Genomic DNA, 15,666 nt, shown 5'->3' on the forward strand with positions numbered 1-15,666 from the left:
AAAGTGTCGCCGAAATTGTTTTTCTATTATATTGAGCTTCGGATAGCGTATTTGGTTTAATTTAATGGCACCCACACAAGAAAACCGATGTCCGATCAATGAACGAATCTTCATTCTGATTTTGGTTGGTTCCAGCGAGTCTTGGTTGATTCACTGTCCAGACAACGGCTGCTCTGGCACATGTCCGATTACTGTGGCCGGTCGCATACTGCTTATTTATTTATTTAGAGGTCAGTTAAATCCAAAAAGTAATATTTTATGACCACTTGGTTAACAGCTAGTTATTCAAACTTGTTCTTAAGACACAGTCTTTAGTTTATGCAACTGGCCCCTGGAAATACGACATACCATACAATACAGAATTAGTTTTATTAAATAGCAATGTTCTGAAAAGATAACATTTGTTTGAGAAATATACATTTCAGTATTGTTTACTGTAAATACCAATTATATTTGGCTATAAATAATTTTTTAGCCAAATCATTCGATTATAAAGAGTGGGTGTTTGACCAATAGTGAAGATCCACCATATTCAGGTCTTTGCATAAATAGAAAATGTAAAATAAATAAAACTAGAAGTAGCCTATCATTTTCTTTGAAACGGCATTCTCTAATGAATCTGCACAATCAGATGTTAAAAAGTAAATGGGGTCAAATAGGATTTAGTTTTCTGTAATGGACACATTTTTCTTCAACAGCGGTAGAAAAATTAATTAAATATAAAAAGAAAATAAAAAAAAATACAGAACAGTGCATCACTATTTAGTAAAACAGCTGTATTAAGAGTGTACACATACAGTAAGTGAGGAACATTTATTTAACAAAACCAAAAATGACATTTAATAAAAGTAAAATAAATACATTAAATATGCCATTAAATCTTAATCTGTAATGAGGATGTCTTTTTCACTACATACTCAGTGCAAGGTGTATTGGCACAACGAAAAAAGCATCTAATACACTAGTAAATTTAGGAACATACTATTTAGGTAACTGAATATGCTGTTATGGTCTGATCCACTTTTTAAAATGTCATCAGTTGCTAAAACTTCCTTTTTGCCTACTTGGTCCAAACAATCAAATGGTTTTAGTAAATAAGAAAATGGGGCTTATAAAATAAAAAATGTAATTGTGTTAGAAGAAAAAAAAAGAAGACATAGCAATAATCATCAGGGAATGTTTTCAAGAAAACCAGGCCACACGCTCTGTAATGTTTCTGTTGCGTTGTATGAAACCACTTGGTTAACAGCTAGTTATTCAAACTTGTTCTTAAGACACAGTCTTAAGTTTATGCAACTGGCCCCTGGAAATACGACATACCATACAATACAGAATTAGTTTTATTAAATAGCAATGTTCTGAAAAGATAACATTTGTTTGAGAAATATACATTTCAGTATTGTTTACTGTAAATACCAATTATATTTGGCTATAAATAATTTTTTAGCCAAATCATTATTCGATTATAAAGAGTGGGTGTTTGACCAATAGTGAAGATCCACCATATTCAGGTCTTTGCATAAATAGAAAATGTAAAATAAATAAAACTAGAAGTAGCCTATCATTTTCTTTGAAACGGCATTCTCTAATGAATCTGCACAATCAGATGTTAAAAAGTAAATGGGGTCAAATAGGATTTTGTTTTCTGTAATGGACACATTTTTCTTCAACAGCGGTAGAAAAATTAATTAAATATAAAAAGAAAATTTAAAAAATACAGAACAGTGCATGACTATTTAGTAAAACAGCTGTATTAAGAGTGTACACATACAGTAAGTGAGGAACATTTATTTAACAAAACCAAAAATGACATTTAATAAAAGTAAAATAAATACATTAAATCTTAATCTGTAATGAGGATGTCTTTTTCACTACATACTCAGTGCAAGGTGTATTGGCACAACGAAAAAAAGCATCTAATACACTAGTAAATTTAGGAACATACTATTTAGGTAACTGAATATGCTGTTATGGTCTGATCCACTTTTTAAAATGTCATCAGTTGCTAAAACTTCCTTTTTGCCTACTTGGTCCAAACAATCAAATGGTTTTAGTAAATAAGAAAATGGGGCTTATAAAATAAAAAATGTAATTGTGTTAGAAGAAAAAAAAAGAAGACATAGCAATAATCATCAGGGAATGTTTTCAAGAAAACCAGGCCACACGCTCTGTAATGTTTCTGTTGCGTTGTATGAATGCAGTCGCAAGAGATAATCGATAAAGCTTAAAGCTTTATCACACCATTACACTTACGTCTGAGCAAAAATGAATAATGGATGGAATGGTGCATGCATATTACACAAAATGTGATATGTCTGCAATGAGGTTTATGGCACTTTCTGGGAAAAGAAAAAAATCTGAAGGGAAGCGCTTTGTCACTCCCAAAACCAGTCTGACAATTCACTCTTCTATTTCAGTGAGGTCCTTCAAAACCTCTCAGTAGTGGACAGGCACTTAGAAGATGCCCGTTGGCAACTCTTTGCTGAATATCCCAGACAAGTCTAAGTCCTTACTCATCAGATCCTCCTCAACATTCTCTAAGGCCCACTGATGATCCGTCAACTCCAGAGCCTCCCATTCCGCCTAAGAACAACATTCATATACATAAACATAAAAATAAATAAATAAAAAAACTAAATGAAAGTTTGCAGCCTCAAAATAATACATAAAACAAAAAAAATGTTTTGTAAATTTAAAAAGATTAGTGTGCAGCTTCTAATTTGTGATACCTTGAATGCTTTGTTTGTGTCAGCAGGCATTGCCATTGCAGCACCACTCATCTGTTCCTGCATGATGCGAGACTGATCTGCACCTGTTGTAAATGTCAGAATATTAATTGCATACATACTTTATATACAGGGCCTACCCTAATTAAATAATACAAATGCAACATGAAGAAATAGGATTATAATACTAAAATGATTCAAATGATTTTTATGCTAAATGTTTAAAAGCCAAAGCTATTAGTGCAACACAAATTTATCCCTTGTGCTGTGCTAAAAATCTTTCACCTACTCTGGTGTCAAATATGACCAGCCTTTTAAAAATTGCTTACAAATGCTATATTACTATCACCTTATCTGGATCTTATTGTCAACTTGTTTTTTCAATTAGCACAGGTTTTGTACTGGTTGTAAGCCTCACTGATCTGAGCTTATACATCTCAGTTTACTCAATTAACTTTTTGAGAAAAAGAATTTCAGGAAAAAGATCCTCCTCTCTGGGGCAAAATGACCAGAACACAAAAGCAGACAACTGACAATAGTTAGATCAATATTACAACGTGGCATCACCACTGGGGTAGGCCAAAATTATGGCGTATTGAAATGGAACATCAATAAAGTTATTTACCATTGTCTTGTCCAAGAATCAGAGAATACATGCTCCTGAGACCAAAGACATTCAGGAAATACCAAGATGCTGAACTCACCCTGTGGATGTATACAGCGCAAGATTGTTTAAAGACATAGCTTTGAGTGAAATAAGAACACTCAAGGGTTTGAGAGCACTAACCAGGAGGCATCTAGAGAGAGCAACTCAATTCCCTGCTGCAGCATCGGCTTGAAGCGGAGTGTGAGAGGAAACGGTACCTTTGCTTGAAAGAGAACAGAATTACAAATGGGTTAAGACAAATTCAGTGAGAATAAACTAGAAGTAGCCAAACTCTCGTATTTGATAATAAAAAAAATTGTATCTCTTACTTGTGACAAACCCAGAAAAGGTCCAGTTGATCCAACCACCAATAAGGATCATAGGCAGGACGTTTGTCACATTGCCTTTCATCATGTCTGTCAACATGCTCGGATCTAATTGAGCAAATAACGTCATCACATTAATATTTTCACTCAATCCTGACTGTCATTTTATGATATAATATGCGCATAAAAGAATCTCCACTGAGACTCACCAGTCATTGGAGATGGTGGGACCACCTTTCTTTTGGTCTTCTTGAAAAATCCATCTTCTTGATTATTGAAGTAGAATTTTCTCATCAAGAAAGACTATTTTAGAAAGAGATGAAACTTCCGTTTTAGTCATTCGGAAACATCTCAAGCAAAAGACACAAAAAAGACAGCAGGGGCTCACCTGTTTAGGAATGTATTTTCCATTTTCCCGTAAAACTCTGCTCCTGATGAGAACCTGGCTGTGTAGAGAATGTGATCTTTAGTATTTTGTAACATTTTGGGAGTTGCACAAAACATGTGGATAGATAATGGAACAGTCCAGTGAAAATTACCTGTCTGAAACCTGCTCTAACGTGAGCTTCTTGTCACTTTGTAACAGAATCGAGACATAATGGCGGATCACTCCAACCAGAAAAGTAATAAACACAATTGGCAGCACAACCCAAAGACGAATATTGGAGTCCAGGAGGAGCTCGGGCTCAGCCATGCTTTAGTGAAGGGATGCTGATGGGATATGCCCACCCTGAAACAGACAAACAATGAGATCTAGTAATCTCTTTGACTCGTATAATCTAATGCCCAGAGTTACACTCAAAATAACTAGCAGATCATCGTGAACCATTATGGATTAATGAATAGTAGTACATGTATATGAAAGGACAGCACTGATACTTTCATAATGAGCTAGAACACGATTCCCTCAAGTGCCTGATGAAGGTTAAATGTCAACTCTGCTTCATAAGGATGCCATATGGTACATTTATCGCTTAAATTCACTGAGCGATTTCCAATTCATTTGTTCATATTCATGTCTATTTCGTCTCTATCCATTACAGAACACAAAAAGAGAAAAGCAGGTGCTTCAGATTTCAGTTTAAATCCACCCACTGTAACGGCACATCAGGGTTAGCTTGCTGCTAACAACCTTCTTTCAGGCTAAGGGTGGCGAGACAGCTTTTTTTGACATATAACGTTACACACCCGCACCGAGCATATGCTATATTTTCGACGCTACATGTTGAGACAACTGAGACTTTAACATAATAAATATATAGTACATACTCTCGTATTCAAATTGCGGTTTATCTCTTCAAAGCCCGATTGCAACTCGAACCAGGATGCGACACCATCGAGCCGCTGCCGCTGCTGCAAAGATGTGTGAACGCACTTGCAAAGAAGTGTTTCAAAATAAAAGTCATTTCTGTAACATTTTCATAATTAAAGTTCAAATATCAAATTGACCTAAATTATCAAATCAATGTGTCGGTAAAATATAATTTTAAGTATTATTATAAATATATATGTATATGTTTATAACTGCTATATCACGACAATTAACATTATTTTGTCCTATTTGAACCGTTTTCGTTAAAACACTGTTTTTGGTATAGAACACTAATATACTAATATAAAAATATGCACTGCACACACACGCACACACTTAGTTTTATGCAGCTTATCATATATGTATATTATAGAAAAAAATCGCTTAATTGACCCAATTCTTAGGACAATAGGATCAATAAAAATTAAGGTAATTAAAATTATAATTATCATTAGCATAAATCAAATGTAAAAAAAATAACATTAGCATAACATTATTTAGTTATTACTAGGGCTGTTCGATTATGGCAAAAATCATAATCACGATTATTTTGGTCAATATTGTAATCACGATTATTTAACACGATTATGAGAAGGCCATATGACCAAAACATTATATGAGTGATTTATTTAAAGATATAGTGATACATATCAAATATATATTTCCTGTAAATAAGGTTGCTATGACATCTACATTGTAGAGACCAGCGGAATTTCAAACAAACAAAAAGTCCTCAAAATGATTGAAAATAATTAAACTGCCAGTAATAAAAAGCAAAGGACAAATACAATAGAGTAAAAAGAGACAAATGAAACAAACTGTGCTTTAATGTTTTTAATGCAAGTCTCAAGCAGTCTACAGCCTACTACAGAAATGAATAATCAAATGTAAAAATAAAACAGCATAGTCTTTACTGTAAGAATTAAACTTTTTTTATTTCTTATTAAAGCTACAAAAGCCCTTCACTCAAGAGCAGTGTGTGATTTTGAATTTGTCTTTTGTTGTTTGATGAATATTAAGCACAATCTCACAGCAGGAATATAGCCCGCTGTCGCTTTAAGAAGCATCTTGATTTTTGACATTACATCTGAAAGGATAGCATAATATGTCCTGATCCCCAAATACATCTCGGACATGAGTATCAAATAAGAATTTATGAACATAAGCAACTTATTTCATTATCATGCATAATACATAGCATTAAAGCACATCACATTAAACTAAGAAAAAATGGTGACAAATGATCTTGTTGTTGTTTTTAATTAATGAAATGTGGTAGCCATGGAGGTTCTGCACAGAAATTGTTTCACTCTAAAGACTACAGTAACAGTCATTTGTCTTCAACTAACAACAGCTTTAGAAAACTGCTAAAAAAAAAGTCAATTCAGAAAGAACAAAACTCCAAAAGTATTTGCAACATTTTAATACTGTGGCCTGTATAAGAAAACGCATTAAACATTCTTCTTTTACAACCCACATCCTCTCATATCGACACTGGCATATTCAGTAACAGGCAGTTTCTGTAGCATTTGGTCCACTAAAAGAAACCACAGCTAAGCAGATCTAAAAGGGTCGATAATAGAAATAATTAAGTAGTGTGACTGAAGTACATAGAGCTGTTTCATAACAGCTTGTAAATACAGGAAGAAAACAACAAACATAAATATAACAAACTCTATTGGCAAAATTGTAACAAATCCAATGCAGAAATCTCAAAAGAAATGGCATTGATAAACTTGGGCAAATTTAACAAACAATCCCATGTTATCACACACTCAGTCCACACAAAATGCAACAGGCAGATGAGCACATACCCACACATACACTGCAAAAATCTTTATTTACACCAAATCAACCATTGCGCTCACGTACCGAGACACATTTAGTACAGGGCGTGTCAAAGGCTGATCAAGTTTGGACATGTTACTTCTATTATGCATTACTGAATGGAATTACATGGAACCAGAAACACCCATATATAGATAATGGCTTGGGAGATTGGTGAAAAGTGTGAAAATGAAGAATGGTTACATTCCCATGCTTAATACTGAGATATCAAGCTGCCACATTTTTCCCAAGAGGACAGAATGCAATTCACTCTGCAACTCTGATGCGAAGCGAGCCACTACAGGTCAGGATCAGATGCACAGTGGGCGCAAATCTTTGATGTAGAACATTGAATTTGTGCGTTAAAAAAAGAAAAAAAAATCATAAAAGAACTTAACCTCATAATTCAGTCAGTCTGATGTGGTCACAGAGGGCCATTCTAAAAGAGGAGAGCACCCATACTGCCCACTTCACTCTGTTCTTTCACAAAGATCTCAAAGTACTGGTAGATGATAGTGACGGCCAACAAGATTCCAGTTCCTGAGCCGATGGCTCCTAGGAAGTCAGCCATGACTGAGAGGCCACCTATACACAGGCCTCCGAAAGCTGCAGCTGTGGGGATGTACCTAAACGAGCATTTAAAGAAATCTTTAGTTATTCTATGTTTGATTCATTGAGTCTAATTAAGTTTGAGTGCTCTGTATGTATTACCGGTTGAGTTCATGGACCATAGAAGTTTCTCTGTGTCCCCTCATAACCATCTGCTGTTCTTTCAGCTGTTTGGCGACCTAAGTAACGCAAAGTGTACATATGCCATAAGTCGACTGTACAATGCAGCTCAGTGTAATCAATAAGCAGGAACAGTCTAATGCTCTTACATCTTTGGCAGAGGATCCAGACACTTCGATCCAGGTCTTAGAAAAGAAGGCACAGGATCCCAGCATGAAGATGATGTAAATGATGGCATGGACTGGATCCTCCAGTACTGTGCTGAAAGACTCTGGGGGAGAGAGGTAATAACACAGACCACCTACTGGATAAGCACGAGCTGGCCCTCCACTTGAAGAATCCTGTTAACCGAAAAAACACACACACTTTATAGGTGCACCAAGTATTTTTATAAAATAATGTTATAAAACTCAAAGAGTTTTGAGTAGCATTCAAATGGTCATGTAAATTTCAAAACAGCAACTTCATCTTCACCTGGTGTGAGTGTACATCATTTTAAACATGTACAGGGGTCGGGGCCTCAACAACTTACAAGGGGCCACAGAATTATTTAAAATAATTAATTACTATTACTATTAACATGTTCTGACTCTAAAGTAAACACTAAATTTAAAACAACAACATCTTTTATTGTAGAATATACAGTTCTTGAAACAAAAGGAGTCATATGGCGCTTTTCCACTGCATGGTACGGCTTGGTACGGTTCACTTTTGGGGGTTTTTCCACTGGGTACAGTACCTGGTTCTCTTTTAGTACCACCTCGGTTGAGGTTCCAAGTGAACCGTACAGTTACCAAAACGTGACGTGTAAACTCTGCTGATCACGGATTGGCCGGAGAGAATCGTCACTACCTGCGTCACTGAACTTGCGACATGAGACACAAACAGACCTGCTAGATTTAAATCAGCACAGCCAGCGAAGGATCGGACACAACTGTTTTGAACCTTTTTTAACCACCAAAAAGTGGCTGTTTCGTTGTCTGTTGAGGAAGTACAGACGTTCCTCTCAATGATAGCAGAGGAGTGGATCCAGCGAGAGCTTGATGGGGCAACGCGGAATGAAAAAGTTTTTCAGGAGTCGCGGCAGTATAGGCGGCGCAACTAACGACATGTGAATAATCCTGCCCACTCTAGCGATACTAAAGTGCAGTGGAAACGCAAACCGTGCCGTGCCATACTGAGCCGAGCCGTACCACGCAGTGGAAAAGCACCAATACTTACTTATTTTAATATATCAATACTACCAGATTATATTAATAAATATTTGAAAACAAGCAGCTTTGTCAATTAATTACCCTATAATTATATTTTGAATATTGTGTTGGACAATGGGGGGCTTTTGAGTCACAGAAGTCATTTAAAAAATGTATTTAAAACGTGTTTCACTATTTATAAGTGCAAGTGAAAAAGCATGTTCAAACTAAAAATTTTTTAAATACAAACTGTTCAGACAACACAAATATGGGAAAGTTTAAACAAGTCACTTACCGACCAAGTCCCCAGCAGATTGACCAAGAAGTTCCCACTGAAGCGAGTGGAGAGCATTTGAGAGATGACGTAAAGGTTGGACACCAGTGCAGACTGCAGGATGATGGGAATGTTGGAGGTGTAGAACAGTTTGATGGGATATGTGTTGTACTGGCCACGGTAACGAGCAGATTTGATAGGGAGGTCGACTCTGAAGCCCTGTGGAGCAAGAAATAATATACTTAGCATCTAATACTTGAAATTTGGATCATTTATAATTAAACCGTAATATTCAAAGTATCATCTGTAGGAAAAACTCCGACAGGTAGAGCTTCACGATTTGAAAACTATTATACTAATAGAGTAAAACTACAGTACTAATATTTACTTAATTTCTTCATTTTCAAAAATTAAACCAACCAGCCAATTTACAAGCACTTCTTATAGCAGGTATAGGAGGATGTTAGCACAAATGCACATTATAAGTGACCCAAACCATGAGCAGATGCAGAGTTCCTTTGGAACAGCATTTACTGTGAACTGAACTTCTGTGAGACATTGGATCATGAGCTGCTTGCATTTTAAAAGAACACAGGGTCACCCTTTACTCTGAATTATGCAGTAAAGAGATTAATATGTATGCGTTTGATTAAATCGAAGGCTTTGTTTTTTTAATATTGCACCGAGCCATATCAGAAGGTAAGGTGAGGGCATTTTCACAGGCAAAACCCAGTCATTCCAATAGGAATCTGCACAATCTGGAGTTTTGTGTGAGGGTGAAAAACTTCCCCACATTAGTTTCGCTCATTTCACATGAATTTGCTGCATTTAGCAACCAAAATCTACTTGGATTGAAAGTGACTTATGTGCGTGTTGTGCTTCTTACATCACTATCACTACGGAACTTCTCTTGCCAATGTGACCACACCTTTATGCAATAACCCACTAACCTGAAAGTATATGACCACTCCAAAGACAAAGACTGTAGAGATGAGGTTCATGAGATTGGGCAGGTTCTGTCTGTAGAAGGCCTCTCTCAGTGCTCGCACTTTATCAGTACGAGTGGCCAACAGGTGGAACAGAGCAATAATGGCTCCCTCAAACTCAGTACCTGTACGTCCACAAACAAAATTCAGTCAGCATCACTGAAGACACCACAGAATGGTTCAAAACAAGATGCTACATCATGAACACAAACCTCTTCCTGTGTTGACTGTGGTTGGGCTGAATGCTTTCCACACGATTGTCTCACAGATGTTGGTGGCGATGAAGAGAGAAATACCAGAGCCCAATCCGTAACCCTTCTGTAGCAACTCATCCAGCAGCAACACGATCAGACCAGCCACAAACAACTACAAAGAATATACAAATCAATATTAACTGATCAAACATAGCCTAATTAACTAAAGGATAATGGATAATGTTCTTCACAATACAAATCCCAAGATAAGACTGAGGAGATCAAAGATGTTGATCAGTCAGTCTTTTTATAATGATGCTCATTTGTGTAGATAGCAGATGCAAATACAAACAGACAAGATTATTTGAACAATGCCTGCAAAGGTCACTACGATAAACAGAGCAAAGTCCAATAACTTGAAGGAAGCTAGGGAGAGAATAAGGCAAAAGGCACATACAGATCCAATATGTCTTTCAATGGTCATTGTCAATGATCATTTCTAGAATGAGGAGTACTAAAATTGAATGTACACAATACACAATAATAATGACTGAAAACGGAAAATGTGCATTAAATGAGATTCGTTTGGAACCGAACGTATCTGTTAAATGGCCGAGCAGAGAATGTTATTGGCTGAATAAACTTATCGGTTTACAGTGGGGGAAAAAAGTATTTAGTCAGCCACCAATTGTGCAAGTTCTCCCACTTAAAAAGACGAGAGAGGCCTGTAATTTTCATCATAGGTATACCTCAACTATGAGAGACAAAATGAGAAAAAAAATCCAGAAAATCACATTGTAGGATTTTTAAAGAATTTATTTGCAAATTATGGTGGAAAATAAGTATTTGGTCAATAACAAAATTTCTTATCACTAAAGTGTCTAAATATTTCACACAGAAAGAATGTGAATTTACCTGGATGATGATGAGGAGGCAGATTCCAGCACCCATCTCTGAAGGGTCTCCATACATGCCAGTCATCACATACACAATAGACTGGCCAATGGTGATGATCATACCAAAAACTGGTGGGAAGATCTCAGTTAGATATCTTAACAAAACAAATGCAATGATGGCATTAAAGGGGTCATATGATGTCGCTAAAAAAAAAAAACATTATTTTGTGTATTTGGTGTAATGAAATGTGTTTATGCGGGTTAAGGTTAAAAAAACACATTATTTACCACATACTGTACATTCTTGTTGCTCCTATATGCCCCACCTTTCTGAAACGCGTAAATTTTTACAAAGCTCATCGGTCTGAAAAGCAAGGTGTGCTGTGATTGGCCAGCTATCCAGTGCATTATGATTGGCTGAATACCTCAAGCAAGTGACGGAAATGTTACTCCCCTACCATACTATGATGATGCCCTGCCTGGCCGGAGCGATGATTCAAAAACATGAAAACCCATTATAAACGAAGCATTCGTTGCATCCAGTGGAGACATAATTATGGATTATAATGACTTATACCATCTTTTTACGCGTTGCATCGCGCCACGTAAACATAAAACCATGTCTGCATTTGTGATCAGAGAAATGACAAACAACAAGCCCTACTCTACACTGCCAAAAAACTAACTTTAAATAGAAAATATATAAAATATGAAAAATCTTTAAATATAAAAAAAACTTACTTACAGTCTGTGAGTCAGAACAGCCGGCATTGTAGTCTACTCTACCAGGATCAGGAAACGGGCCTCCATAAAATGTGCTGCACACATCTGAATATTTGGGTTGAAGTGTTCTGGAACAGTGTTGTAAATACAACTTAACCACTGATTTCTAGTGTTTCCAACAAGAGTATTGCACTGGGAGCTGCATTAGACCTTTCCATTATTTTCAATCAATGAAGTGTCTTAATATATAATAATATACATAAAATTTATATTTATATACACCCCCTCCCATATATAATAGAATGTTATATGTTTTACGTTTCTGAGCTCCGTTGAAAAGCGCTCTATCTTTAGGCGTGTCTCCAACCTCAATGATTTTAGCTCCTGCCAGCAGCTGCATGATTAGACCAGATGTCACAATGGGAGAGATACCCAACTCCATCAGAGTACCTGAAACACACATTATTAAACTTTAAACTTAATCTAATTTTCCAAAGATGGATGACCAATATAAAACACTAAAAAAAAATGTGTTTACCAGACACTACATATAACTGAGTGGTTTTGGAGTAAATATTAATTTTAGATAATTATGTATTAGTTTTGGGCAGATATTGATTTTCTTAAAATCAGCCTGAATGAATTCATTAAAGGATATAATGCAGTGCAATTGTTATTAATCTGCCATCGATGCTTGATTAAATCATTCGTCTTCATTCAACAGGAGATGACTGATTCAATTACTGCTTGCACAGGTATACGCACCTCTGTTGGATGCCAGGATCACTCTCATCCAGTAAAAGGGATCAGCTGAGTCTGAAGACATTATTCCAAAGAGGGGAATCTGGAGGACAGAGATCACCACAGATCATTCAAACATAACAGTTGATGGTCTCAGACAGCAAATTAAACACATCCAAAGACGGTAATGTTTAGTTTGAGAGGTTTATAAGTGCTATCATCAACAGCACTTCAGAGAGCCCAGGAGTTTAAATAAGAGTGAACATACCTGGCAGCACACCAGAAAGATGAACAGGGTGATTGCAGTCCATAACACTTTTTCTCTGAACTGAATCTGTGGGGAAGGGATTCAAGGAGTTAGTATAACTAAAGCGCCACAAAAACAAGCAAAGCAAAAATATGATGTGCTCAAACTGCATACCCTCCTCTCTGGTTTCTGGATCTCTGGTAAAACCGCACAGAATGGCTTTATCACTTCTAGGAATTTAACTGAAAGAAAACAAAATGCACTTAGGTTTACAGTTGGTATGCCTAACTTTAGAAAACAAGACAATGTTGCTATCCTGGTGATTCAGGCGACGTGGCTTTAGAGTTTCTGGAAATCAAACAAGTTATGAATCTGTCTCTCTTAGCAACGTCATCATTCAATCCAAGAAGAACCCCCCCCCCCCTCCCCCGTTTTAAATAACAAGATCAAAACCTCATCTGTCCATTAAATGACCAAACAAAACAAAAACAAACCAAAAATAAGGATTTACAATTACCGACGTTAGCAGACTTTTGAATTTTTGTGTTATATTTTAAGTATGCACCATGTTCCCAGTTAAATTACTTGTTATGTGCAATATGCTACACGTTTAAAAAGTACACGATGAAAATAAACAGCAAATGCATTTTTGACCAGGCTAGTTAACTGACCAAGTACTAGCTGGCTATGGTCGCTTTAAAAATCAGTACAATTACAAATGTAACCATTAAAGTCACATTTTAGACAAGTATATATATATATATATATATATATATATATATATATATAGAGTGTGTGTTTTTGTAAACTTGACAATAAAACAACGAGAAACATGAGATTCATATATATATATATATATATATATATATATATATATATAAAGTGTGTGTTTTTGTAAACTTGACAATAAAACAACGAGGAACATGAGATTCTGACTGTAACTGTAAAATACAGTTGCTAATCTATAATGAAGAAGCACTGAAGCTAAACAGTTATTTTAAAATAGCAGTTGTTTATAGCTACAGAATGCATTAAACTCCTTGTTAATAGAATCGAAGTAAAGTAATAATCATGACGACTCACTGGCCATGGTGTCCCCTCTGGTGATAGTCCCAGTCTAGCGTTAGCGGCTCTAATGAGGAACGCGTTCAGGACACGTCATCACCAAGAGCACAAGCGCACGTCAGTATCTGTGCCACAGAAACAGCGCGCTCGATATGAAATGGGCGGGATTACTGCTTCTTCTTTGACGTTTTATGGCGGTTGGCAAACCAGCTTTAGGTGCATTTACCGCCACCTACTAGGATGGAGTGTGGAGCAATGACGTTAAAGGAAAACTAAAAAAAAGAAAAGTAAAAATAAAAACTAAAAAAAAAATTGTAGTGATTCTTTAAATCCTGTTTATTAACTCTGTATCTTTGAGATACTTAAATAGTATGTGAAACATTTCTATAGTCCCATCTTTATTTCAAGTGAAGTGAGATCTATATGAAGTGCTTCTGTAAGTTGTACTCTTTCGTTGTCATATCTAGTTTGAACGTTAAGCCCCGTTCACACCAAGAACGATAACTATAACGATAACGATATTAGCGTCCAGAACGATATCGTCTGTTTATTCTAAGCGCACGCGCGTCTGCCGCTTTAAATTCTTGAGCTCATTACAGCAGGATGGATTCTGATTGGCTGTCAGTGTTTTATCGTCCATCAGCTGGAGAAAACAATCAACGATATCGTTCCTCTGTATCGTTATCGTTATAGTTGTGGTGTGAACTATGCTCTTCTTTAATATTGAGAACGATGTTTAGAACTATATCGTTATCGTTATCGTTATCGTGCTTGGTGTGAACGGGCCTTAAGGGTGTCACGTGTTAACTGTTACTTTTCTCAGCGCAGGCCCAAACTGACAAACCAGAATCATTTATGAGCTAATAAGAATTTAAAGACTTTTTATTGAAATTACTGGGGTTGATTTCTGTATTCATGCTAGGGAAAAAAAAACTTTGAAAGGTATATATTTAAAAGATTATACAAGTATACACATATTATAACTAAAACAAACACGTGCTGAGATTTGAGTGTTTTTCCGATGAGGATTGGGCCTCCTGGCAGAAGACTTATTTTTAGGATACATGACTGTTTTGTTCTTTTTCAGCACAACCAGATTTTTAATGGATTAAAATGACTCGTAGATTAGAATTATTGATTTTTTTTAGTATTATTAACAAATTTGATTACATCTGTCAAGTCACTAATAAGATTGACAGATGCATTGATGCAATAGCCAACGTTATTCTTTACAAAGATAAACCTTAATGTAAAAATTTGTATTGTTTTATGCTGTTAGACTTATTTTTAACACAAACTACGTTCAATTAGAACATAATACCCACAGTTAAGATGCACAACATAGCCTATCAGTGTTTAGCTATATAGATTTTGTGGTAAATTGTTTGTGTCTGCGCAAAATAACTGAATTGTTCAAATTCACGGCTAATTTTTAAAAATATGACTTCACTGAGTGCATCTTCAACATTGCCGTTTAATATAGGTTACTTGACACAAATAACCGACAGGGGGCATCCCTTCATCAGAAATCCGGAGGCTGTTGAATCATGGAACAGCTGTTGCTTCAAGGACTTGACTGCTGAATCAGAGGTATTAGAACCCCTGAACATGAAGCAGGCCTACACATTTATTTGGACATATAGGCTACCAACGATACTACCGTGATTTTTGGACATGTATCATCATATTGCCAGTAGCCTATTCTGATGATCAAATTATCATTTGATACCATCATGGTAGTTCCACTTCAGTGCTTTTTAGTTCAGCACAGTTCTGTGATT

At 36.1% G+C, this 15,666-nt stretch overlaps 2 protein-coding genes across 2 annotated transcripts; both read right to left on the minus strand.

Moving 5' to 3' along the window:
• Positions 1 to 1,840: 1,840 nt before the first annotated feature.
• LOC107584459 (ER membrane protein complex subunit 3) lies at positions 1,841 to 5,074 on the minus strand. Its single transcript, XM_016271085.1, has 9 exons — positions 4,968 to 5,074; positions 4,238 to 4,428; positions 4,087 to 4,144; positions 3,908 to 4,001; positions 3,702 to 3,806; positions 3,514 to 3,595; positions 3,352 to 3,431; positions 2,730 to 2,812; positions 1,841 to 2,583 (listed from the first exon to the last, which is right to left on the minus strand). Exons 2-9 carry the CDS (start codon positions 4,390 to 4,392, stop codon positions 2,455 to 2,457), a joined length of 786 nt encoding a protein of 261 aa, XP_016126571.1. The 5' UTR covers positions 4,393 to 4,428; positions 4,968 to 5,074; the 3' UTR covers positions 1,841 to 2,454.
• Positions 5,075 to 6,418: 1,344 nt separating this feature from the next.
• LOC107584460 (protein transport protein Sec61 subunit alpha-like 1) lies at positions 6,419 to 14,034 on the minus strand. The gene is made up of 12 exons (XM_016271087.1): positions 13,904 to 14,034; positions 12,995 to 13,062; positions 12,842 to 12,907; positions 12,598 to 12,676; positions 12,151 to 12,282; positions 11,129 to 11,238; positions 10,232 to 10,385; positions 9,984 to 10,144; positions 9,055 to 9,252; positions 7,716 to 7,907; positions 7,549 to 7,625; positions 6,419 to 7,463 (listed from the first exon to the last, which is right to left on the minus strand). The coding sequence occupies exons 1-12, from the start codon at positions 13,908 to 13,910 to the stop codon at positions 7,277 to 7,279; spliced, it is 1,431 nt and encodes a 476-aa protein (XP_016126573.1). The 5' UTR covers positions 13,911 to 14,034; the 3' UTR covers positions 6,419 to 7,276.
• Positions 14,035 to 15,666: the final 1,632 nt, after the last annotated feature.

The sequence above is a fragment of the Sinocyclocheilus grahami genome, unplaced genomic scaffold (assembly GCF_001515645.1).
Source record: "Sinocyclocheilus grahami isolate Dianchi unplaced genomic scaffold, SAMN03320097.WGS_v1.1 scaffold60.1, whole genome shotgun sequence".
NCBI classification, from domain to species: Eukaryota; Metazoa; Chordata; class Actinopteri; order Cypriniformes; family Cyprinidae; genus Sinocyclocheilus; species Sinocyclocheilus grahami.